The 26,238-nt window shown below is 33.0% G+C and overlaps 1 protein-coding gene across 4 annotated transcripts in view; it reads right to left on the minus strand.

The window, feature by feature from the left end:
* The window catches only part of STRN3 (striatin 3), a 99,010-nt gene that overhangs the window by 1,671 nt on the left and 71,101 nt on the right, over positions 1-26,238 (minus strand). For 2 of the 4 annotated variants that reach the window (XM_065905844.1, XM_065905843.1), the window contains 9 exons: positions 19,792-19,932; positions 15,592-15,725; positions 14,092-14,267; positions 13,862-13,909; positions 13,441-13,562; positions 10,071-10,238; positions 8,125-8,265; positions 5,191-5,298; positions 60-146 (listed from right to left, as the gene is read on the minus strand). In XM_065905844.1, the coding sequence (XP_065761916.1) occupies positions 60-146; positions 5,191-5,298; positions 8,125-8,265; positions 10,071-10,238; positions 13,441-13,562; positions 13,862-13,909; positions 14,092-14,267; positions 15,592-15,725; positions 19,792-19,932 (1,125 nt within the window). The remainder of the gene's footprint in view (positions 1-59; positions 147-5,190; positions 5,299-8,124; positions 8,266-10,070; positions 10,239-13,440; positions 13,563-13,861; positions 13,910-14,091; positions 14,268-15,591; positions 15,726-19,791; positions 19,933-26,238) is intronic. The other 2 variants (XM_065905845.1, XM_065905846.1) reach the window with 1 other exon arrangement.

Here is a 26,238-nt window from a genome sequence, read left to right on the forward strand (position 1 = left end):
GTTACTGAGTAATAATTCTATGATAAAATTTGCGGGCAGGACAGGAAGTTCAGACTTACTTCCAGACATCAAATAGATTCCATTAGGATCTACTGCTAGACTTGTAACAGCATCCAAATGAGCTACCATAGAATGGATCATTTTACCTAAATAAAACATAACAGAGAAGATTAAGTTTTCAAATAGTTACTAACTTGGGCAATCAGAAACCATAATACAACAGCAACATAAAACAATCTCAGCAACAATAAACAACATATAATTTACCATTTTAAACATTTGAGAGGGTACAATTCGGTGGCTTTTAGAACTTTCATCATGATGTACAATCATCACCATTATCTAGTTCAGAACATTTTCATCTCTGCAAAAGGAAACCCTGTACCCATTAAGCAGTCACTCCCCATCCCTCCTTTCCAAGTCCCCGGTAAGCACCAATCTCTTTTCTCTAAGGACTGGCCTATTCTGAATGCTTCATACAAATGAAATCATACAATAACATGTGGCTTTTTGGGTCTGCCTTCTGTCATTTAGTTTCTCCACTACAATAATATTCTTTAAAGAGAATTTTAATTCTAATGCAGAACTTTTCCAATTACTTCAAAAGACATCTGTGTAACATGAAACTGATTGTATTTGATAGTGGAAAACAATGACTATAGAGCTGCATTAAAAGCTTAAGGTCATAAAAAGGGGAATTAAGAGTGAAAACAGAATCTTTCTCATTAAGAGATGCTTTATTAAGAGATTGTTTTATACACAGAGTTAATGTTAAATCACCAGAGAATACATTCCTATCTAAAGATTCTGATAGCATCATTTATCTTTTGAAATGTCAATTATCTTATATATAAGAAACAAGAAAGGGGAGAAGGGTGGGAGTACATCAGAGAAATTACTCTGGATTTCCCCAGATAGTAACAAAAGCACTATTCTAGAAAATGTAATTTAACTTCACTGAATTCTTGGCAAGCAAACAGATTCAATACTGAGTTGAAATTTAAAAACAAGTTGTGAATATAAATTGTGTTGCATACTTTGGGACAGGGGCATCAGCCTCTGCACTGGCAATATACACTTCTGATGGTTGAAAGGCGATTTAAGTTGATTCACTCAAGAAACAATAAGATGGCAAATACTGATATCTTAAAAAATTTCCTCCCTTTTGGAGAATGGATACATGTATACATATGGCTGAGTCCCTTTGCTGAAACTATCCCACCTAAAACTATCACAACACTGTTAACTGGCTATTCTCCAATATAAAATCACAAGTTAAAAAAATTTCCTCTCCTTTCATTCAGCAATGAGTCTTTATTACTCAAATGCCTGGGCTTCTCCTAATGAGAGATGGAGGTCTTTCTCCAGAATTCTATTTACAGTCATTTGATATGCTGCTTGTCCCCTGAAACGTTCCACACTGAGACATGAAACAGACCTACTTTTGTTATCTGCTATGGGGCTTCGGTCACTGACCCGAACACAAACCCACAACATAATCAAATGTGCAAAAAGTTATTCTGAAGAACATAAAAAGCCTGCGACTTTCTGGCAATACTAAATGCTTATCAATTAAAGACAAAATTAGTCTCTCATCATTTAGGCCACATCTGTCTGCTTTTTATCAATATTAACAGAGTAACCATAACAGTTTCTCTCTAATATCCTGAGAAACAGAAAAATCATTCAACATACTATTGTGCTAAGTTGCTTCGGCTGTGTCCAACTCTTTACGACCGTATGGACAGCAGCCCACCAGGCTCCTCTGTCCATGAGATTCTCCAGGCAAGAATACTGGAGTGGGTTGCCATTTCCTACTCCAGGGAATCTTCCTGACCCAGGGAGCGAACCCGTTACTTTCGTCTCCTGCATTGTCAGGCGGGTTCTTTACCCCTAGCGCCACCTGGGAGACATCACAACATACTATTAGTCCAACATAATTCATCTACTGGTTCTAGACTCTTATTCTTCTCAATATTAAAAAAAAAAAAGAAAAAATTCAGAGTATGAAGAGTTGGCCTCCAGCCCAATGATATCAAAACATTAGGGGGATAACTATGAAGTATCATTAGCTTCCCTTAAAACATTAATTCTGCGATGGTGACTCTTAACTCACAGATCTAGTTCTGACTTCTCTTGTGAGAATGACTGTATATCTACTATGTGTATCATGTCTTAAAACCAAAGAATTCTTTCATCCCTAACTATGACATATTTAGAGTCAACCCTTGTCTACATAGTCATGAAGTTACTTCAAAATATAAGTGACTCTTCAGATTGGACCAATTATAAGTAGGTGCAATTCTGAATAAGTTGGATGCTGGGTTTCTACGAGTGACTACAGAAGTCAAAGTTTCTGGTCCTTCCTTCACCAACATATACACGCAGCTTCTCACATTGAACCAAATCCACCTCTGCTCCACGGCACTGCTACCATCTCTCTTCCCCCACCAAGATTCTTTCTTCCTGTAACTCAGGAAAAAGAGGACACATGCAGGCTCTGATTCTCTCTTCCCCAGCACCTTAAGCCCTTTGACTTGTGCAATCTATAAAATGAAGAAACAGACTGATACCAATGTCTCACAGAAAGCAATATACCACTTGTCTGTAAGATTGAAGAGGACAGGATACTTTGTTTTATTCACCAAAGATCAAGAAATGTGCTGAGGATATGGCAGATACTCGTAAGTTTTGCTGAATGAATGAGGCCATAACCAATTCAGAACCCTCTTCCTCCAACTCCCCCCGCACTCCTCCCAGGTTCACCCATTAGCTAAGTCTTGGTCTCTTGGTTACAGCATACGCAATTCAAATTTGTGTCTCTACCAAAATTTCAAAAACGACGAGCCCTGAAGATCTCTCTGAAACAAATACTATAAATGGAAACTTCTAAATTCTCTGTAGTCAAGGATCTACCATACAGTGTGACTTGAGTATCTTTCTAAACCAGTATTGCAGATCCCTGGTCAAATATTCAAGTGGTTTTCATAGTGCATAGTGTAAACAAAAATCCATTATTCTTAGCTTGGCTCTGAAAACTCTGGCTCAGTAGTTTCTGCCTTCCTTCTCCAAACTTACTTACCTCTTTGGCTTTACCTCTAAGAAACTTCTGTTTCCAGCCCAAATTCCCACTTCTGTGCTTTTACTCAAAATATACCCTTATCTGGAATTTCCTACTAACTTCTTCACTTAAAAACAAACAAAAACCTTATCATCCTTGCAAGGAAAAACTTAAACCTCAACTTTATGAAGACTCCTTTATATTACTGCATTATGTATGAACATGTGTATGTATGAGTGTGTGTGTGTACACTCACACTATTTTCCCCAGGCAACAATAAGACCTTGGAAAGCAGAAATAACTTATACATGATAGTAGCCAGTGCAGTGCAAAACACTAAATGTACTTTTATTGTTAAAATCTAAATATTCACTGAGTCCATTCATACAATCAATTTCTATAATGTTTCAGATAAGAAATCTAATAAATTACTAATCATTTGATAGAATACTATCCTATTAAAAATTTAGCTAACCATCAACACCAGTTATAGGGATATTTGAGTTTATCGTATTTAAATGAATTGCCAGTTTTCAAGACAAATTTCGTTAAAAAGAACACACATGAATTCAATTTACAGTTTAACTCAAGTGTTGTATATATGTGTATCTCTGTGTATGAGAGAGCAAATGAGAGTGAAATTTTCCATTGTTTAGAGTCTAGCGCTTCACATTATCTTCACATTAAAGATAAGGTACTAGTTAGTTAACACAGAGAATTAACTGGTAGAATTTGTAAACAATCTAAGTCTACAGGCACCTTATTTCTGATTTCTGCCAGACAAAAAGCTCTAAAGAATCACTTTTTCCTTTTATGATTACTAAAATTCCTGAACCTTTCCTTACAAATGTAAACTTTTAACAATTAATACAAAGAATCTTTTTAGAAACAGAGTAAAGGAAATTATCTCTCTGCTCTTGCAGCAAAGGAAGATCTTTAAGCTTCATAAAAATGTTTAAAGAAAAAAAAAAAAAAAGAAAAGAATGAAGCCTAAAGCTCCCTGTGGTGTGTTAAATCATAAAGGTCATAAAGTGTCTTCACCAATAAAAACGGAGCCATAAAGTAAAAAAAAAAAAAATGTTTAAAATTGATCTGATACGGTCTTAAACTGAGACATTCACATGAATATGAACCTTCTTTCCCGTGCAACATATAGACCTATGAGTCTCCATTCTCTTCTCAACTTGTTCTACTGAGTTCAAAGGAACCTGTCCAAGAAAAGTGTTATTTGAAGAAAGATATTTCTAAAACTCAGACTAAAATTTACAACCATGTCCTATATAAACTACAAAGAAAAATCTGTAGTTCTGATTTGTTGTCTTGCTTGATAATTTGTTGCCCTGCAATAATGTTTCAATTAACACTTTAGTTTCTTATTTGGAAGTCTTTCAATACTTCTTCTAATTGCTTTAGCTTATCAAAGAAGCCTCTCTTTGCTATCAGACTTTTCCCGAAAGAGAGCAAACAAGACGAAATATTTTGGGTAACGACAAATGATACAGATATCCTTAAACAAACAATTCTATGGCCAAATTAAAATTTAACTTGATTTCTATATAACTGGTATGTTTCCTTACAAACAAAAAGTACAGGAAAGGTGACAATAAACAACTGCCACTATATCATCATTTCATCCACTGATAATTTTAAGAACATATTTAAAATGCCCAAACCAGAAAGTGATCTTCTATGTTACACTAATTTACAACAGAAAATAAAGATAAAAATTTCAAACAGAAGGGTTTATAACTGTCATCACATGAAGAAATCATAATAGGTAAGCAAGATGTTTTGGGCTTTCCTGGTGGCCCAGACAGTAAAGAATCTGCCTGCAATGTACGAGACTGGGGTTTGATCCGTGGGTCAGGAAGATCCTCTGGAGAAAGAAATGGCAACCCACTCCAGTACTCTTGCCTAGAGAGTTCCATGGACAGAGAAATCTGACAGGTACAGTCCACGGGGTTGCAAAGAGTCAGATATGACTGAGCAACTAACACTAACAAGGGTAAAAATTAACAAACATTATAAGTGTGCCGCATTAAGTAAAGCAAAAATCTGAGTTAAAGACAGTTTAACGTGGCAATTTTCAAGGTAGGAAGTCAGTACAGAAAATAAGATAACCTACTTACCCGTTTTATTGTCAAAAAATTTGATGTGTCTATCTTCATGAGCAGTTATTGTAACAGGAAGTGTGGGATGACTTACTACTCTGTTAATGTGATTACTGGATTGTAAACCTAAAAAACAAAGGAGGAAAACATACCAGAATTCAAACCTTCAACGTAACGTGGAATCTAAAGAAAAAACATACAAACAAAACAAAACCAGATTCAGACACTGGAAACACATAGGTCTGAGAGTTGCCAGACAAGAAGGGAGGGAGCGGCAGGGCAAGAGGTGAAGAGGATTAAGAGGTACAACCTCTAGTTACACAATAAATAAGCCAAGGTGATATAATATACAGTATAAGGAATATGGTCAATAATATTTCAATGAGAAACATGTAGTACAACTAGTTTAATATTGTCCATTAACTATATTTCAAATAAAAAAGAAACAAAAACTTCAATTGGAAGTTAAATGATGGCCTTTGCACTCTTACCAAAACATAAGAATCACTAAAAACTAAAGCTTTTATACATTAAACAAAAAATATGAGAAATAAAACTAAGATTCTAAAGATACACAATTTCTAAAAAAATATATAAGCTAATATGTCTTATAATGTGGATGGATAGCACTATGCTCAAGTTTAGGAAAAAAAAAAACTGGAAGTATTTTAATGCAGACTGTCAATAGGGTGGTTTAGAATTTTTAAATTATCCCAAATCCACAAATCATTGCTTTTAATAAATAGTCCATAAAAGAACTGAGTCAATTAATGAAGGAAAAAAAATCATAAGTGATAATTAGGTGTTTGCAAGAACAAACCCTATCCCCTCCCACAATGACCAAAAATACTGAAGAACTGGAATTGATATTCTTAGGAATGAGACCTTTTCTTTACTACCAAGTTCTTAATTTTCATTCAGCTTAGTGATGAGGGAGAAAAGAGAGATCAAAACTAACGGGAAAATACTGTCAGCATCTATTAGACTAAGTAAATTGATCATTCTATACGTATACAAGAACTCTTCACTGAACTGAAACATATTGAAAAAAATAATCTATGTAAGAGGAAGAAACTAGGGTTGAAAAAAGACACTGCATATATATTTGTTTTTAGATTGGATCACAGCCCATTTAAATATTTTTTATAATTATAAAGTGACTTTTAAAAGAGCAATCATGAAAAATCAGAAGTAAAAACTAAACAAATGAACTTAACTGTATAGCCAATCAGTATTATAAGCACAAGTGACTTTTAAAAGCACAGTAATTAGACTGTCTGTATCTAGTAAAATATACCCTCTATTAGTAATGAAATTCTTTTTGGTGGTATTGCAATTATTATTCTGAGATGACTTTATCTGTACTGTTACATAAATTAAATGAGAAATTGTGATCATTTTGCAGAGAATCAAGAGTTTTTATATTTGTTAAAATAAGATAAAAATATAAAACCAATGAGATAAATCTGAATCAGAATTGGAAGCATCTGAATAAAATTTATCAGTCTTTTTTTTCAGTCTTTTTCTTGACTAAAAATAAAAATGCACTCTTCAGCTCTATCTACTGAAAAAGTCTAAACCAGTGGCCAACTCAAGAGCCATGAAAGCCATGAGGACTGACTCAAGAGCAGAGCACCTATCTTGTAGTCTCTAAATGTCATTGTCCACTAAAAGAAACCATGGCTCCTTAGAGAAATGGCCCATTTCAGATCTGGGGTACAAAATGAACAAGATGAACCTAAAACATCTTGTCATACCAGAAAGAAAAGCATCAACAACTAACAGGGTTATGTCATAAGGGGAGACTCAGGAGCCAACCTGAATAAGCTCCCACTGGCCAAAGATGAAATAATCTGAGTAGCAATAAAAATGATACCTGTTAACAGACTGAAATAGATAAAATGCACTTATTCCAAGAAAGATTATAATGATAAGAAAAATAACACCCCAAAGACTCACTTCACTAGTCACCTTTGGAGGATGCTAGGGAATCACTTCATCATTTTAAAAACTGGTAAATAAAGAGAAGGAGTGGGAAGTAATCATTTATCTTGCCTTTCCTTTATAATTGCTAACTCCAGGTAACCAAATTACTGATGAGTGTTGTCCCTTCTTACAGAAGCAATCTAGCTGATAAGTGTAAAAGAAATGATAAAATTAGAAAATAATTTTTGAACAGTTAATGAATTAATGGATCCAAGCAATGACTAGAAACTAAGAGAAAGACAGACCAAAGAACATTTACTTCTGATAAAAATTCACAAATTATTACAAAATAGTCTTGCCAAAAACATTTAAAAACTTTAAAATGAAGACAAATAAAATTTTGACCCTGAATCTGAATAAACCTCTAGATCTACAAACAATTTACAGGAAATAAAATGAACAGGAGGAGCACATTAAATGACCGCACAAGTATGCAACTGGTAAAATTCAAACTATGGGAAACTCGACTCAATTTCTTCAGTTAAAAAAAAATGCAAGGGGAATATAGGAGACAGAGGGGGAATCTACAGATGAAGACAAACGTGAGACACCTACCAACCAACCACAGTGCATGGGCCTTATTTGGAACCTTATTTGAATAAACTGTAAAATACATATACCACATTCTATACTTACAACCTTGGCCATTTACACAGAACTACTAGAGTTGGAAGATGGGTTCATTATATATTTCTCTACTTCCACATGTGTTTTCATTAAAAACCTAAAATTATTTCACTTGTTTTCTTTTACCCTTACATTTGCTCTACTCACTTACCTGTCCCCACACACTTATCCAAGTTTTTAAACATAATTTGAGGAAACAGCAGAAATAAAGTAAATAAGTACACATTGAAAGTTATTTTTTTCATTCTAAATTCAAACAGTCAAAATAGAAAAAGTAACAGGTTACCCTCTATTGTAAAACAATCCTTTTTAAGGTTTCAACCTTACCAGAAAACTTACCAGAATCCATCTGTGATGAAAGCATCACCAATGACTGTGATGTTTCTAAATCATAAATTACTGTACTACCAGTGTTGAAAGAGGTCACCATGTGTGCTGGATCACAGCCTATAAAGTCAACTGATGTAGGTATTCCATGTTCTGAAAGGAGCCCAAAGAGATATAAGGTAAACACAATAATTCAGAAATCTCTGCTTTTCTAATAAGAAAAAGGAATTTGAGTATTCTTGAAATAATGTTAACAATGAAAAAGCAATTGTGTTAGGATGGTGAGATATAATAGGTAATTTATTCTCATTTACTAGAAGTTTTTGTAACATTATAAGAAAAATACATCTAGAAAGCCCTTAAAGAAAGAGACAAACAAAAGCTATTGCTCTCCTATGCATTTTCTTCTAAGAGACAAAAATCCTAGGTGAGTTTATTGGCCCACCTGCAATTTTTTTTAAGTTTTTTTAATGTGGATCATTTAATAACTCTTTTATTGAATTTGTTACAATATTGCTTCTGTTGTTTTTTATGTTTGTTTTTTTTTGCCACAACCATGTGGGATCTTAGGTCCCTGACTAGGGATCAAACCTGCACCCCTGACATTGGAAGGCTAAGGTTTAACCAGGGACTGCCAGGGAAGTCCTGCCATTATATTTCTGACTGTAAAATGATAAAATAGCATTCGTATACCACTACCTAGGGAGACTATTCACCTCTCTGACACTGGTTAGCTTCAAGGAGCAAATGCAAATAATATTTTTGGATCTGTGAAAAGGAAGCTTTGGACTCTGGAATTCACTGATGCAGTACTATCCTTAAGTAGCTAAAGCATCAATTTCTCTAACATGTTAATAAATTCCACTGTCCAGATCAATGCACAATTATGTGAATTCTGGAGTAAGCAAGAAACAAATTATCTAAATGAATTTTCACCTCAAAAGCTTAATTAAAAAAAAAAAGCTTAAGTAAATTAAAAAATTAGTAATCACTGAAGTATCTAGAGATTCAACAAAATTAAGCATAAATGTTCAAACATTCATCTAAAATGTTTTAAAACAAAACATTTATTTATAGTAAAAGGTATGATTTTTAAAAATAACTTGGAAAAAAAAGAAAAAAAATAACTTGGAAAATAATGCCAATATACAAATAATATAAATAGATGCACATAAATATTGTCATGAGGTATATTAAACCCTACTTTGACAGGAAAAGATTTGAAATCAAGCATGTAACTAACTCAGTTCGCACCTCCCAGTTAAGGGTGCTATTTCAATGATTATAGCTAGACTTCTCAACCAGTGTGCTCATATGTGGTTTACAGGTTTACCTGGGACCCTAAGCCTTTCCATCTTTGTCCTGGAGCTGTTGGAGGGCTTTCTGCTGGTCTGTGAGTAGCCTCATTTGCCTACTCTATTATTAGACACAGATAGTTCTATCCTTTAAATAGGACAGTCCTGAAAAAGGTCAAAAAAGCACTGAGCTATAGGATATACTTGCAAGCATAATGCAGGGAACATGGGTTCGATCCCTGATCTGGGAAGATCCCACATGTCTTGGGGTTAAACCCAAGCACCACAACTATTGAAGCCTATGTGCCCTAGAGCCTGTGCTCCGAAACAAGAGCCACTACAATGAGAAGCCCTAGCATCGCAACTACAGTAGCCCCCGCTTGCTGCAACTTAAGAGAAAGCCCACACGCAGCAATGAAGACTCAGTGCAGCCAAAAATAAAAAAAAAAATTTTTTTTAAAAAGGCACTCCGCTACAGGATATCCCTGCAAAGCATCTTTCTTGCTTATAAAAATATGACTAGGAATAAAAAGATTATCACAGATTTATAAAATTCTTTCAGTATCTCTTTTGAGCAGTCAGGAAGTAGTGAAACTACTTTGTTCTTTTTATCTTCTAAATTAAAAAATAGAGATATTTTTCAAAGAGGCAAAATTTACTCACCTTTGTCTCCATTGTAAGTGCAAATACATGGCAATTTTTCTTGTGGACTCCATAATCTAACAGTGCCATCTGCTGAACAAGACAGTAATTGATTTTTTATGCCACTATAAGCAAGACCCCAGACAGCATCTGTATGAGCAACTAAAGTGCCAGCTAGAACATTTGGCTCTGTAAGGAAAGAAACAGAACAAAAATTAGCTAAAAGAAGTTTAAAAGAAATGCTTTTGTATATAAAGATAACTACATCATTAAGTACAAAGACTACACATAAAGGTCATAAGATAAACTAATGTGTACACAGTGGCCATCTCTAAGTTGTGGAGTTATGGGATATTTATATGCTACCTTCTAATACTTTCTTGTATTTCTGCAATTTTCTAAAAAAGGAACATCCACTTTTAAATAAACAGCTTTACTGAGTGAGATATAACTTTCACGCCATAAAACTCACCAGTTTAAAGTGTCAATTCAATGATTTTTTAACATATTCACCAAGTTGCACAGTCATCACCATATCAATTTTAGGGCATCTTCATCACTTGTTAGCTATTTCTCCCAAATGTCCTCTCTGCCTTTCTGCAGCCCTAGGCAACCACCATGTATTTTGTTTCTATAAATTTGCCTACTCCAGACATTTTATACAAACGGCCTTTTCTGACTGCCTTCTTTGACTTAGCATGTGTTCAAGGTTCACCTGTGTTGCAGCATGTGTCAGTGCTCCTTTTCCTTTTACCACCAAATACTATTCCAGGGTATGGATACACTACATTTTATTTATCCATTCATCATTTGATGATGGGGGCTAATAATGATGAACATCATTTGTCCTACAATTCTGTTTCTCTACTGAATTCCCCCTTTCCACACATATTTCTCACAGTTCATAACCTCCCTTTCACATGAATAATTACCTCTCATAATAAATTCACTGTGGAAATACAGCATTGAAAGAGGAACCTTTCCTCTACCCTTCTGTCACCCAACCTATGAATCGACTAGTGTCTAAATCCATATTCTCCATGTTTCCAGATATAAGTAAGAAATTACCCTCCATTCCTGAAAGGGCAATTCCACTGGGTATTTTGGATTCCATTTCCCACACTAATTTGCTTTCGTGTTTAGTTTTTCTACTATACAGATTACCCTCCTCCTTGGGAACACTACCACAGCAAGCAAACGTGCTTCAAAATCTCTGAACCTAACAAACAAAACTTACATCAACCTCCAACCAAAGAGCAGAGAAGCATAATCAGTAAATACACTTTCTTACCTTCCATTTCCTTTCTAAATCATTCTGATACTATCACAACAACCCTTGCTAAAATCATCAATGATGAGTTCTATCAAATCTAATAAAATTTCCCTTCCTTCTTTCCTTCATCACTTTGCTTTTCATCCACACATACCATACATGCCTCGGAAGGTCACCCACAGGTCCCTTTACCTTGTGGTCTTAGCCCCAACATCTGTCCAGCCAAAACCTGGATCAGTTACTTTTCTATACTTAATATTAGACTCTCAGCAACATTTGAAAGTGCAGACTGCTTCTTTCTTCTCAAAATGGCTTCTTCTTTTGGTATGCTTCATGATTTCACTTTCCTGAATGCCCTCCTACCCCACAGGCACGCGTTCTTAGTTTTGTTTTTTTTTGGTTAACTCTCTTGATTTAGTCACCCCACCCCCACATGTCAGAGTTCCTCAGGAGTCTGCCTTGTCAAAACTGATGGTATCTACGTGATACTGCCTTCCTCTTAACATGCTTAAAAACCAAACTCAGCATTCTTTATCTTCTCACATTCCCATTTCAATAAGCTACCATCATATGCTCAGTTGATCATGTCAAAAATGCAGAAGTGGTGATGGAAAAAAGTTCTGAATTAGTGGTGATGGTTGCATAACCCTGCGAATATGCTAAAAACTACTGCTTAATAACTAATAAACTACACTTCAAAAGGGTGAATCTTATCATACGGGAATTATATCTCAATAAAGCTGTTAAAAAAAAAAAGATGACTAATCCATCCTTTTATCCACTCAATCCAGTTTATTAATAGATTCTGCTTATTCTACTCTATCTCCCCAGCATGTCTTAAATCCACTTCTCTCTAACTGTTCTATTTCCTTCCACTCTACTCTTGGCAACATCATCTTCTCACCTATCTACCAGATCACCAACTTTACAACACTACCTTGGTAATCCTTTCTCCATTCTTCTCATTCCAAATCTATTCTCCTTGCAAAAGTCAGAGTTATCTTTTTAAATCCTACTCTCCAGGTCACTCACTGGCTTAAAATGGTTCACTGACAGTTAACTTTTATAAAGGTTCTGGCTTGAATGTGATTATTTTAGACTATATCTAAAGATGACTTTGGCTGTTACTCTCTTACATTACTGTATCTTCATATCATTTATCACAATTTGTACCTATCCATCCCCTTGCTTACGTGTTTTAATCTGTTTTTTTTTTTTATATTAGACTAATTCTCATTTCTTGATGTATGCTTTAATATCTGGTAAATTAAGGTGCTCAGTGTGTGTTAAATAAAAGACCGAAGAGTTCTTAAATTCTTTTAAAATGAACCATTAAGTAGACCATTTTTTAACCATTTTCATACTAATAAACATTCACTTAAAACTTTTATAGTTACAAACAATGCCCTTATAAACTATATTTAAATATATGCACAGGTATTTCTGTTGGCCAGATTCTAAAAATGGCATTCATGAATGAAAGTTTGTTTTTTTAAATTAAGAAAATTTTTGTCCCTCAAGTTCATTGATTTATACCCTTATGTCCTTATTTGTTTCTACATGCATGCTCAATCATGAAGTCATGTCTAACTCTTTGCGACCCCATGGACTGTAGCATGCCAGGCTCCTCTGTCCATGAAATTTTCCAGGCAAGAATACTGGAGTGGGTTGCCATTTACTCTTCCAGGGGATCTTCCCAACCCAAGGATTGAACCTGAGTCTCTTGCAATGGCAGGTGGATGCCTTACCACTGCATCATCTGAGAATTCCCATTTGTTTCTGAAGTCTTGCACTAAATATTTTTGAACTTCATAAAGTAGCTAAGTTGTAAAACTTATTCCATACATTAAATTTCTCTTTTCTAGTACTGAAATTAATGTTTTAATTAATATAGTTTTTAAAAAGGTTTTGAACACAATATAGGAAATACCAACTTGCAGGTTAAAATATTTATGGCATGTTATTTCTTAATTTTTCACTTTAATAAGGCAAATTACTAGTAAATGGAAAGACTAAATGACAAGTTTAATACATATTTAAATAATCTATAAAATCTGAGGTGATTATTTCTGTCAGCACCATTCACTTAAAAAGATACATCTTGAGCCTTCTACTTACCATATGTGTCATACGGATCCACATTAGGACTAGGCATATTCCACCACTGTATAGTTGCGTCAGTACCACCACTAAAACACTGCTCTCCATTAGAACTAATAGCTAGTGACAGAACAGGACCACTATCACAGGAAGAGAGGGAAAAAATTACTGAGAAAGCCTATAAAGAAACTTACATTTGCACCCCTCCCAACCTCTAAATGTATGTGGTATCTAAAACTGTTTAAGTTAACATGTACATTTGAACAGTACTAATTATATTCTCATTAATACAATTATCAATCAAATGTAATATTATTCAGCTAATGTTTTTCTTAATGTAAAACCAACATTATGAAAAAATTACAAGTTTTTAGGAGTGATAAATAATAGTTAACAATAATTATGGCTGTTAATTAAGTACTAATTCAATAAAACTTACATGTGGGCCCTAAATGTGTAGATAGGCTCTACATCTAAAGAGGCACTCCTAAAAGAGGGGAGAAAAAAGGGGAGGGGAGAAGATAAATAATGGTAAATCACTGGTTGATATACAAGAGTCATTAGGAAAGATCAAATAAGTGCATAAAAGATAGGGACCATAAAGAAAAATAATTACTTATAATTAGCAAATTTGGAAGAAAAAAACATAGGCTAACATTAAATACTTGCTTTTTGGCAGGAACTGTTTTTTGCAAGTTCCAAAGTTTCAGAGTATGGTCCTCAGAGGCAGTAACCAGCACAGGTTCTACAGGATGAAAAGCTAATGCCCGAACTCCATCAAAATGGCTACGTAGTGTATACTTGGGATTCCATGTCTTTCGAAAGGCATCTTTATTGGCAGGCAACTAAAAAGAAAGAGCACGATATTTAGTGGTAAAAGTGGTTAACTAACTGATAGGCATATGGAGTTTTTGTTTGTTTTGATGTGTTTAAAATATACATTTAAAAGTGCTTTGCTAAAAATTAAAACGTCCAGTGGAAATTTAGCACACCTTAAAAACTTTATATCTTTATCATTTAATAAGAAGAAGAATCATTTCATTAGCTTTCAAAGACTTAGATCAAATGAGTCCTTTAATCTGTTTTACCTAATCATCAAGGTAAACCCAAAGTCCTACTAAACATTAAAATGAGGGAAAAAACAAAACACACAAAGAAACTACCGTGTTGCAACATTTTACATGAAAACAAAAATGAAATAAACTACTACCAAAAATCCAAGGGTACAATATTAACAATACAGTTGTCATTTAGAAAATCAGCATGTGACATTTTTCAAGGCAGCAAGTTAAAGCACTTTTCAAAAGTCTGAACTAAAGACACTTTGTTGATACTGATAAGAGGTTAATCTTTTTACCTTCATTTCTCCATCTGTAAAGATAGACTGTGAAACCACTTCTAAAGCAGTCAAAAGGTTATTATAGAATTTATTTGCTTACATACTTTAAAAGTATTAATGAGAATAATCCAGCCCACCAAGGCTGATGTCTCTAAAAATTCTAACAAAATCTAAAAAGCATTCTAATAAAAGTATAAAATGTAGAAAAAAAGTTTATAAAAGGAAAAATTAATTTGCTGAGAATCTGCAAATTCACTAATACAAAATCAAAGTATAGTTAACTCTCAATTGAGTGTTTATTGTCTATAAAAAATTTAATCCAAGACTAGTTTCACCTCTAACACTCTTTTTCCATCCCCTCTTCTATCTTCTCCCCATTCCTCAAATGAAAGACTAAGTATTTAGGAAATGACAAACTAACTTTAACATTATCCTTTTAAAAAAAAGTTCAAAACTAAAATGTGTTTTAAGAATTATCCTGAAAGCAGATAAGTTATTCAGGTTACCTATTTTTCTCTTGTTAACAGCAAAGTATGGCTTAATTTGAGTAGGTAATTGAGAGTTGACTACTAAAGGTAGGTATTTATCAACTAATATTTTTAGGTAATCAATCACCCCAAACTCCTAATACACCATAATACCCAAGAAAAATTTAAATACCACAAAGAAAGTAGTTGTAAGGAAAAAACTATGTATCACTTCAAATAAACACAATGTCACACTTTATCTTTTCCATGCACCTTGACATTAATTCTGTTTTATAAGTGTTTCCAAAAAATAAGGAGCCTTCTATTAAATGATTAAAAAATTAAAAATAAAACTGCACTTACATCATAACTATAGTCTGCATCATTTGTTACCGTCAAGTCTGCAAGGTCTCCAAGGCCCAGTACACTTAACAAAACATCATCAGAACCCATAATAAATGACTTGCCTCCTCCAGATGGAAACGTTATTGGTTCAGCTATAAAGAACAAAACCGCTTCTTAAATGCTGAAAAATCATACAGTACAAGACAATATTGTGGGGAAATGTAAGCACTTAACAGTTATAATATTCAGTAATATAATTAATTTTTTATTTTCCCACTACCCTCCTTATTTCTTCTACTCAAAAAATCCCATTACTGTGTAGTAATAAACAAGTGTTTTATTTCAGAACTGAGCATAATTTCCCACAAATAAAATATGCACTTGATATATTATTTCAGGGTGGGAGCTTTGTCTATTTATATCCCTTTGATACAACTATAATTATAGTATTTTTTAAACATAATAGGTTGTTGCTAAGTCCTTTCGCTTTCCATCATATTTGTTTGAAAGTGCTAGATATTCTCATCCCTGATAAAAATTTAATACAAGTATTCACATGTTAATAGTTTCCAATCTCTTACATGGTGTATTAGATTACTGAAGTAAAGCCTTAAATTGCTCAGATTTCTCAATGGTCTAGGAAAAGGGCAGTTCTACCTTTAGTGTCAGTTTCTTTTCCCTAAATGGTTAATCCATGTGATCTTCAGAACTCCTTCCAGTTTTCAAACTCTGTCTATGCTTTTTAATTTTGACTTCTTTTTTACTGAATATACTCCTAAAATAAATAATCTATACTGACTATAGCACTTTAAACTTCTGATACTTTGACCCATTAAAATCAAATACTACTATGTATTGTTATTACAGTTACAGTATAAGCAACAATTCTCCTTATCATTTCAAACATGCTTTGAAAGCAAAATTTTAAACCTAAGATACAAGGGGGAAAGTACATAAATCATTGTAATACAAAACAACATACTGAAACACATTTAAAATCCATGAGCAACAAAAGGGAAACATAAACATTCAAGCTAACTGTTAATTCTGAAAATTTTTTCATGAAAAATGATATAAATTTAGAACACTATAGGAAACAGATGTAATGAAATATCAGTCATCACTAACACTACTGAAAACATTCTAAGAAGATACAAGTCTGTTTCTTTTAGATATACACCATGGTAAAAGTAAAATTTATCCTTATTTACAGTATCTTATTTTATTATTTATTAATCTGTAATATCAAAGTAAACTACATAATTTGATTCAAATAGGGTCCTGAATGACATTCGTAAAATGAAGCTATGTGTCAGCAACTGACACAAAGTAAATCTGATAGAAAATATATGTAGGGATAGTAGTACTTAATTTTGTAAGTTAAACCTACTGAATCTAAATAATCTGTAGCACAGATCCTTCCTACCAGTATCTAGTATGCAGTTATTGATAATATGAGAAGACGCTGAGAATCATAAAACCAACAGTTTAAAATTATGTTTAAGAACAGTTATATAAATTCATTAATTTAATATTTTCTCAAAGCATTTTTAGCCAGTACATGTTTTTCATTTATGCAAATAATTTGTTTGTAAAACAAGTTAGAATAAAATGCCAAAATCCCTCCCACTCACAAACACTCAATAAAAGAACTTTTCATAAAAGCCCAATAAAATAACTTTACTATAATAACTAATTATTCTGCATTATGTATTCTTTATGCAGAGATATTTTTGATCAGTTATTGACCAATTTAAGAGCATGTGAAGGGAAATGTCTAACCAATATTAGCTAGTTTTACTAGAGCTTTATATTAATTATATTAAGCAAAAGTATTATACCAATTTCTAAAGAATCACCTAACTACATCTATCTATATATATACATATATATTCATTTATATATAGCAAACTATCCTGCTCACTTGGCATAATGCGTATACATCTCAGTGAATAAAATCTTTTAAGCTATATTTCTACTTTTCACAATCACCCATTACTGTGGCATATAGTAAGCACAGTAAATACTCTGCCCTTGTTTTTCTTGCAGAAGGAATTAATTTTTATTCTATAAATCCATGTTATTAATGTTAACATAATTACCTACAGCATATGATCACGTAGCATTGAAATATTAGCAATTCAAAGAGAAATAAAATTAGTAGTTTTTAATGATAGAAACTATGATACCTTTTATTAAAGATCCTAAAAGATTTCATCAAGCAATTTAAGCTATGATCATATTAGCATTTCCCTTTATGGAAATCTTAGGGTCTACATAACGAGGTCTTACAACAAGGTCCTTTTTGTACTTCTTTAATTAATTATTCTTTTTATGGACAATAATGACAAAGGAAACCTGCTGCTAATATATCAAGCTCTTCCTATCTCCTTCAATTTTTATAAAATCTAAAGAACACAGCTCAGTAACTAATTCCATTCATGCCAGTGGCAACATGGTATATATATACACCTTAAGTCTTTACCAAAAATAGTCTGAAAGGTTGTAACATGTAAGTTTCTCTCCCTAAAAACAAACTTTTTCCCTTTATAAAATGAGTATGACACAGCCTTTAATAGGAATGCATAAGTGGAGATGGACCCTGAAAATAAGAGATTATGAACGCTAATGTTCCCCTCTTAGTTCTAAGTCAAAGCTGAACTTAATCTTTTGTAGTAACAAATTCTAATAGCATTTACCCTCTAAATAGTGTAATAAGGCTCATGCTTATCTTTCCACCTCTTAATCCTTCCAGTACTAACACAGAGTCAGATCACTTACATTTTTTCTTTAAAAAACACATAACACGTGTAAAAATACATAACACGTTCTACATTTTTGAGTAGTATAGGTCTTAACTGGTTTTTTTTTTCCCTATAGGTCATTGGTTTGAAACATTTAAAAGGGTCCCTAATTTCTGCTAATATGGTATTGCCTTAAGGTGTAGAATCTACAGTTTAAATGTATAGTGTTACTACAAAAATTTTAGCAAAATATCCTATGCCGTATTTGGTAAAATACATCAGAAGCTTAAGAGGCTGAGCCATTACTAAATGCATAAGATGAAGAATAATGGAGGTGGTATGTGTATTTTAGAAAATACTCTCTAAGGTAAAACAGGAAAATAGTGTAACAGTGGTAAGAGATCTACGGAAAATCAACAATTTTATTTGTCCTAGTGTTTTTCATGATTTAATCTGTTTTGTTTTGGTTTTTATTATTTTACTGATTTTTCTTCACCCTTCCTCAAATATTCTTAGATTATGATGCGTGGTAAATAGATTCAGAGACAACTTTAAAGGAAAATGTAATATTATTTAGCTTTAAGCCATATGTGCTAGTAGAGAACTCAGAAAAGAATAAGATGTATTCAAAATATTTTGACTGGGGCATGAAATTACCTTAAAAGCAAAGCAGAAATATCAATAAAATTCAATATATATGTCAAATTATTAGATAATGGATTATCCTTTATGTATGTATTATAGTCACAATAAACCTTAAAATTCATTCTCATAACTTAGAATTACAACTTTCTCAACCAAGATTTATGAAGTACTCAGGTATATCTGTTATCTTCAGCTAAAATCAGTTATGGGAAAAAAAGCCTAAACAGTAGTTTCAATTTCTGCCCATTTCTAATTTAGGCAAAATTTTAAAAATTCATTACCAAGTTGTACATGCCTGGTACCAGGTTAAAGAATAATGATGTTGCTTTATTCTATAAAATGATTAAATTAGTCAATTATATACATTTTTAGAAATATATATACATAAAGTTTCAAGCACAATGTTTGGCACTTAGCTGTCTCCTACTAAGTGACAGTTATTATGAGTTGCTAAATTTAACCAATATGACAAATAACTAAATAATTCTTTCCCATATGTACTATTTTAAGTCTTTTTTAAAATACTAATTTCCTAATGCTAGATCTGTAAACTAAAGTCACAGTTCAGAAAGGTGCTTTGAAATCATACATAATAGAGACAATTCCACCTAACATCGAAAGCAAAAAAAAGATCATAAGGAAGCAAAAGTCAAAAATTTCAAAATTTCTAAGACAATTACACCAAGAACTTGCCCAAAACCTTCTCTGAAGATCATATAAGCTGATCTTCAGCGTTTTAAAACAGCAGCAAATTTATAATATTAAGGAGATGTGATTTGGAATTAATGTCATCTGCAATGTAAATAAACATGGTAGCTAAATTTTGTACCTTCCTCTGCTCTTGCACCTTCATGATCAGTCATTCTAGTAGAGGCTGACCTAGACTGATTTATGATTCCTGAAGGGAAGAGGGGCAGGTCATCATCTCCCAGATCAGCTATCGTGTCGTAGAGTTTTGTCCTGTTGACCCCTGTAAATTAATGTCAGCAGTAGAGGTTCATTTAATAGCTACCGCTTGACTTGCTAGCACCCTTAAAAACCAACTTACTACCAAAACAGGTTACTTTTAAGAAGTTGCAGTTATTAAAGATCTCATCTAATCAAAGACGTCTTCAATTTTTCATATCAACTCCCCCAACAAAATATGGAATTTTAATATTTAAGATATTTCCTATTTCTGAGGAGATACATATATATAAATAGGAGATACATACACAAAATTGAGTTTTTATTACTCAATCCAAGTTCTGTAAGCTCAGACACAGAAGATACCATTAAAACAAAAAATTTTGATGTTTAAGTTAACATTTAACAGTGTAAAGAATACAACAAGTTTTCCAACTTAATCCATTATTTTAAAATGTTAACAAAGAAATAAGTAAAAATGATTTTTATGAGGGTGCAACAAACAATTAACTTTCCCTGTGTTTATGTGGATATTTTCCTGCTATAGTCACACAAATCTGTCATTAACAAATCAACTCCAATTTTCCGCAAATGTTTTTTCTCTTTTCCCAAATTTGAAAAACCTGATTCACCCATGAGCTCTCAGCTTCTTGTTATAGTATGACAAGTCAATCACAGGTCGTAAGCTTAAGGAGAGAATTTCAACTGGCACATGGATAATTCAAGCCAAAATATGCAAAGCTCAGGACCATCTAATATCATGGGATCTCTTTAACTATGAACTTCAGAAATGACAGGAGAATCATTTCTCTTATGTATTTTGAAACAAAATAGTTTTAAAAGAAAATGCTTTATAGTCAACATATAAGTAAAACAATTAAAAACAGGCAAATCCAAGCCCACACAATAAGACTATATTTACTAATGTTAATACTGGCGGACTAATTAAGACTATATAATCACTAAATTTTACTATAGCTATTAGAATATTAGCAATTCCAAAGGAACTATCATTCATCTATGTATCCCTAAGGGAATGCCAGGTAGTACAATGGTAATAAGACTTAATGGAAATAGGTGGAATCTTATACATTTATTACTTTTATTTTTTCTTTTCATTTATTAACTATTTCACAGCAATCCCTGACTTTTTAGAAAAGCTTAAGTAACTCTTTCTGGATACAATGTGTCAAGTAGTCTGAATTTTCTAAAGTATATATTGGAGAAACTCAGTTATTATCTGAGGATTTTCTCCCTGACAAAGTGACTAAATAAATTCTCTAATAAATGAAAAACTGTCAACTGGATGTCTAACCATCAGTGAAAGTCAACATGAAAGAAGATAAACATCATCCTTTCTCACAAAATAGGTCTCCTTTATATAGTACCAACACCACTGACTAGATTTCTGTTCTTAAAATCCTGTAACCACATCCTAAGAATTCCTTTTCACCTTATAAGCAGAGATGAAAGAGACCGTTTTGAAAAAAAAAAAACCTCTCCTTTTATAAAAAAACCCTGCTCTTCAGATCAATCTCTTTCTTGTTGTTGACTTTATTCTACTCAATGCTTTCATTCTTACAAATTACTACAGAGGGGTTCCTAATTGGTTTTCCTATCTTCCAATTCCATTCGCCTTCCATCACATTTGAATACTTTGGCTAGATTAGTTTTCCAAAATCATCACATTGATCTTACCACTCCTTACTCTGAAACCACAAGCAGCACTTCAACACTCTTTGAATCAAAGCTAACTAAAATCCTGTATTTAACCCTGCATGTGCTTCATGCTGATCCTATCCAATCTCATCTTTTAGTGCTACTTAATACAGATCTCCCTAATTTTCAAGTCAGAGCAGTTTACCTACAGTATATTCACCAGGGTTTCTTCTACCGTATTTTCATATGTCTTTACCTATTCCCCAGAAAGGTGAGAATACTTCCTGCACCCAATTCCATTTCCTCTGTGAGGCTTCTGTTGATCTTCCTCTGCTCACTCTATTATACTTATGTAAACCATAAACTTTTACTTCATTAGCTACTACTCATAAATAATTTCATCATATGATAAATATAATAAAGACAAGAAAAAGTTTTATCATTACAGATACTATCAAGTCACATCTTCTTGAACACGTGGACCAGGAAATATGGAAGAAAAGGAAAGTAGGAAACAACATTAAAGTTAATGTTCGTGTTAGCAGGAACGTTGACCGAAACAGCCCACCCTAGCCAGGCACCACAGTAACCACTTGTGTGAGTTATTTTACAACAGGAGGCCCCGGTAAGGAACATGGAACTAACAAGCCACCACCAACTGGAAGAACTTGGAAAAGGTCAAAAGGAAACGCCAGTCCTATGTCCTACCAACCTTCCAGAATCTTCCTTGCTGGAATCCATCTTGGCTGAGGGATGCTCAGGCCATCAGGAATGACCTTGTGTCAGAATGACTGGCCAGAGACAACCCGGAAACTAATCCCACCACTAAAAAACCCGAGACTATCAGCCATGTGGCAGAGCAGTCTTCCTGGGTTCCCATACGTTCCTGTGCTCCAGCCAGGGGCCCCTTTCCAATAAAGTCTCATGCTCTGTGAGCATGTGTGTCTCCTCTGACAATTCATTCCTTAGTATTAGACAAGAGTCCACTCTTGGGCCTGCGGAAGGGATCCCCCCCCTTACTGCAACATTCCAACAAAGCTTCCCAAATCATATAATTATTATTACTTTTTTTGTTTTGTATACTATAACCAAATATTAGTTTCTGTGTGGCACAGTGGCAAGTTTAGGAAAAAGATGGAATTGTCCCTGCTTTAATTCTAGTTTCTCAAAAGTTGCTAAAAGATGAAAGCAGATTTCTTAACCAGAAGTTAACAGTCTTATCTAGCACCTGCCATGTAGAACATCTTTCAACTAACAACATATTTAATGCTCCTTTATTCTCTTTCTAAATCTAATATTCCAAATACAATAATTCTAATGAATGCAATTTCAAATAAAAGTTTTGAAGTCTGATTCACAATGAGAAAACTGTAATGGTATTAGTGTAATAGATCATACATACATAATGTTATTAAAATATCCAATGGCATAACTGAAGAAAACTCACTAGGTATTAAACAAAAATTGATTCTCAATTACTGCTCTATAATCTATAGAGGAAATACTCTTCCTAATTTAAACAGCAAGAAAAGCTGTTCTTCTATGAATTATACAACAATTCATGAATTCTTCATGAATTATACAACCCATCTACCTTGTAACCACAGCCATCAAGTCTATACCAATGCACAATCCTCTGAATCGATTCTAGGAAAATGAAAAACAGTATGCTGTGTAAAAGCCAAACTATGGATGGACTGACAACTGCTGTTGCTAGCGTTTTGAAATTCATACTCACACTATACACACTCATGACATGAAATTTATCTTTCCATTACTCTATTATTATAAGTAAAACAGTATTTTTTTTTAACTGAATCTAACATTTTCCCTTCTCAAATATGCCTCCCTTTGTTAATATTCTGAAGTGAAGCAGGCAATCTGGAAAAGGTTTAAGTTTATTTTAGAATAAAAGGGTTTAGTTATATCATGTTTATTAGATTTATTATATGTTCTATCATCCTAATTCAAAGAAAGTTTTTACATAACAACTGTCATCTTAAAAAAAAAAAAGGCATCATGATATTCAGGAAAAACTAGGTAGCTGCAAAGTGATTCTGCAGCTTAAAAATGTGCACCTACTGAAAACAGCATCTAACTGATACTTTCTGCCCCTTGTCAAAATGCTGCAATTATTTTCTTGGGGGAGGAAAAAAAAAAAAGAGAAACCGAGTTGAAGAACTGAATGGTCTGTTTTAACAGTGTGAAACTGAAGCCAGAAATAGAAAACAACTGCACCTCTTAGCTGAAAAAGTAATAATCCTTTACTATGAAACAACTGTTTGTCTTTGATTTGATGCAGGATACTGAATGGTTTTATGGACTCCTTATACTCTCTCCAAAATAGAGGCAGCTTAATCATTATAGTCACTTTATAGTATGTGTCAAGGTACTTTTATAGGCCTATTGAAAGTTACTGATACAAAATAATTTCTCTTTAAATGTTCTATAATGCCTAATATAAAAAGTCATACTCTACAATAATTTCATTCCCTCTTGAAAGTTTGTTATCCTGAAACTGGAATAGCAAATGACAAATACTAATATGAAACTAAAAAAAGAAAAAAAAAAAAAAAGGAACTCTAGAAAATTATCCAGGGATACTTATAACCTGTATTAAAAGAAGTAATGAAAAAGTTTTTCAATGTATGATAAACAAGTCAGGAGATGTACAGCTATTCAGTAACAAGAGTAAAGTAAAGAAGAGGAATGACAAATCTTATTCTACACATGGAAGACAGGAAAGTTAAGATAAGTAAGAACAATTAAGACAAATTCATTGACCAAGACTCACATCTGTAAACATACATTTCAGAATGTGAACCTTTGAAATGGAGATTTTTCCCTATCTTTGAAATGGGAAAAGCATATAAATCCTTTGAAGAAAGATATGAAATAATCTAATCTTTTATAAGCCACAATTCCATAAGTACAAAATAGTACAGGAGTAACAAAAAGCAAGAATAAGAGCATTTATCAAAGGAAAACATATTATAATCCAGAATTTAAACTTTCCATGTTGAAAAAACTGAAATATTGAAGTCTTAAAAAGATTATTACCTCCTCCTTCATATTCTAAATAAAGGTTCCAAACTTCAGATGTTTTACCCTTATTTCAGTTGCTATACAGTGTGATTTGTTACTGATTTACATGTTTTTACTTAGATATGAAATACAGCAAAAAAAAGAGAGCGACCACAGAAAGCTAGAAAAGTCCTATCAAAGATTTAAACAAAAGATTAACTCAGAATGATCCCCTCACTTTCTTCCCCAATTACAGAAACTTAGAACATACTTAAAGATGACAGAAAACAAAGTTTTAGATTCGATAATAGTATTGTATCAGTTACTTCCTTGATTTCCAACACTGTACTGTGGTCACATGAGAGAATGCATTTGTGGTAAAGTCACACACACTAACGTACCTAAGGAGCAACATGTCTACTACTGATTCAGTTTTCTGAAGCGTTCAAAATAATAAATGTACATATTTAAAGAGACAAGAGGATGAAGCAAATGTAGTAAAATTTTAACATTTAAAGAAACTGTGTGAAAGTGCATGAAATTCTTGTAACTTTTCCTTAAGTTTGAAGTTATGTCAAAAGAAAATGTTACAAGGAAAAGGAAGCTTAACTCTTCTGAGGCTTGAGACCAAAATAAATGTAACAAGTCTCTTTAGTTTCATGGTCTTCATTTTTAGAAATACTAATTGAAAAACCATATGTCACTCAGAAAGAAATTAATTCTGAATTGTGTTTACCGTCCAAGGCAAAGCTGTTCACTTTTAAGTCATTCCTTTTGCCTAAGGTAGGAAAAAAGAAGGGTGAAATGGAGTAAACAAGCTGGAAGACAGATAAACATTACCTTCCTGGCTTCTGATTTCAGAACTCTTTCCATTGAAGAGTCAAATCATGGTTGAGACTTTACAAAGTTAAAAAGCTGGCATTCTCGCCAATTTTCCCATTAAAAAAAAAAAAAGGGCATTTAGATTGGATTACATATGCTGAATTCACATGCTAAAGTTAAGCAAATAATTTTCTTCTAAAAAGCTGGAAAAATCTGTAGAAACGGAGTGCTATGATCCAAAAGGTGTGACTAATTCACACTTTGGAATAAAGGAAAAAAAGAAAAGGCTACAGTTTTATAAATTAGTCTAACTTATACAAAGCCACATCTGGAAAAACATGAGAAAACCCAATGAAAACAGATAATAAAGATGCTAAGTAAATTTCATGAATTCAATCTTTTCACGAAAAACTGTATCTTAGCATTAATATGGTAGTCTACCTGGATTAAGACCTAAATTTACTACCCACCAATTTAAAGAAAAATTTATTTCCACGGCAGGGATTCAAAGCCAACATTTTTACAGTGAACTCTATATTTAAGAGTAAAAGTTTTTAACTAATTCACAAAGGAAGTATAAAAAGAAACAATTATTTCCTAATTATTCATTCTTGAGACACTGTTGGAAACCTCATCTTTTCATGGGTAACCTTAAAAGCACTGGTGTTCATAAAAACACTAAAAATGAGAAACAATCAAATGGATTAACTAATGGAGGCTAGGTTAAATCCACAAAATACAATACTATCTAACCAGTTAAACTGTTTAGATTTATCATCTAATCTAATGACAATTAAGAAAAAATGAGTTAAAAACAATGATATTCTTGTTGGAAATTGTTAAAGGAGGTTTATGTATAAAGACA

Source organism: Muntiacus reevesi, chromosome 15, assembly GCF_963930625.1.
Source record: "Muntiacus reevesi chromosome 15, mMunRee1.1, whole genome shotgun sequence".
Lineage (NCBI taxonomy): Eukaryota > Metazoa > Chordata > Mammalia > Artiodactyla > Cervidae > Muntiacus > Muntiacus reevesi.